This window comes from Buceros rhinoceros, unplaced genomic scaffold (assembly GCF_000710305.1).
Source record: "Buceros rhinoceros silvestris isolate BGI_N320 unplaced genomic scaffold, ASM71030v1 scaffold15309, whole genome shotgun sequence".
NCBI lineage: Eukaryota > Metazoa > Chordata > Aves > Bucerotiformes > Bucerotidae > Buceros > Buceros rhinoceros.
In genome coordinates, this window is record NW_010431070.1 from 708 (window position 1) to 1,906 (window position 1,199).

Below are 1,199 nucleotides of genomic sequence, written 5' to 3' on the forward strand. Positions count from 1 at the left end.
TGGTATGTCTGGGTTCCCGTGAATGTGTGGTATGAAGTCAGCTTGTTCCTGCTATCACCTGATAGGCTTGTTTTTGTATAGAGGACAAAACACTGGAAATGTTTAATGAGTGCGATGTGGAACAGAACTGTCAGTGTTAGCAAGTGGCAAAAAGTCATGGCCCTGTAATGGTTGCGGAGTGGTCTTGGTGAACTGTTCACTTTAACTTAATTTGCTTGTTTACTGGAAGCAAAATAATTACAGTGTGTATATCTTAGAGACTTAAAAAGATTCTGCTCCTTGTTTGAGAGTTGCTAGCCTTAGCAGCAAAGATAACTTATTTTGGTGGTGGTGGTGCCTTCTTCCTTTACACTTAGAATCCTAGCTGAGTTAGGCACTACGTTAAATATCTTCTAGGCAGCTGCTGGCAGGGAATGCACAAGAAATGGCTGAGGGTGCAAGGAGAGTTGGCTGCTGGACCAGAATGTGCTGCTATCCCCTCACTTGTACCGTTTAAACTTGGCGCTGAACAAGCTCAGGAGTGTTGTGCTTTGCTCAGAGGGCCTCACCGTACCGGTGGAGTGGTTAGCCACTGTCTATTTGCTAGCTCTTTCAAGGTATCTGACAAGCTCTTATTATGTGCTAATGCTTTTGCAGTTGGAGGCGGCGTTGTTGTGGAAGATCAGCCAGATGTGAGTGCAGTATTGTCTGCCTACAATCAACAGGGGGACCCGACCCTGTATGAGGAATACTACAGCGGGTTAAAACACTTCATTGAGTGTTCCCTAGACTGTCATCGAGCGGAATTGTCTCAGCTGTTTTATCCTCTGTTTGTGCACATGTACTTGGAATTGGTCTACAATCAACACGAGAGTGAAGCAAAGTCTTTTTTTGAAAGGTAATTTGTTTTAATTTGTGCATTTGCATTATTTTGTGTTTGCTGCTTTGATTAAATCTGTAAGCTCTAGTGGCATAGGTTTATATATGTATATCCATGTATTATTTTTCTCTATTGTTGAAGAGATTTGGAATCTGAAGCAATGGTGCCATGGATTACAGTAACTGTTCTTAAATCCCTTTTCAATCTCCTGTGTTAAAATGATGTGCAAACTACATGCTTTTGGTCTGTCCATGGTCAGATTTTGAACCATCGTTATGGTGAGCTGATGAGATCCTTGCTGCAAAAGTATCAATGAAGAGAAATGTCAATGCTGCTTCTT

General features: G+C 42.0%; 1 protein-coding gene across 1 annotated transcript in view; it reads left to right on the forward strand.

The window, feature by feature from the left end:
- Positions 1–636: 636 nt before the first annotated feature.
- TAF5 (TAF5 RNA polymerase II, TATA box binding protein (TBP)-associated factor, 100kDa) overlaps positions 637–1,199 on the forward strand; it is a gene marked incomplete at its 5' end in the record, with an annotated part of 10,165 nt that continues 9,602 nt past the window's right edge. Inside the window, one exon of the mRNA XM_010143295.1 lies at positions 637–877. Within this exon, the coding sequence (XP_010141597.1) occupies positions 637–877 (241 nt within the window). The remainder of the gene's footprint in view (positions 878–1,199) is intronic.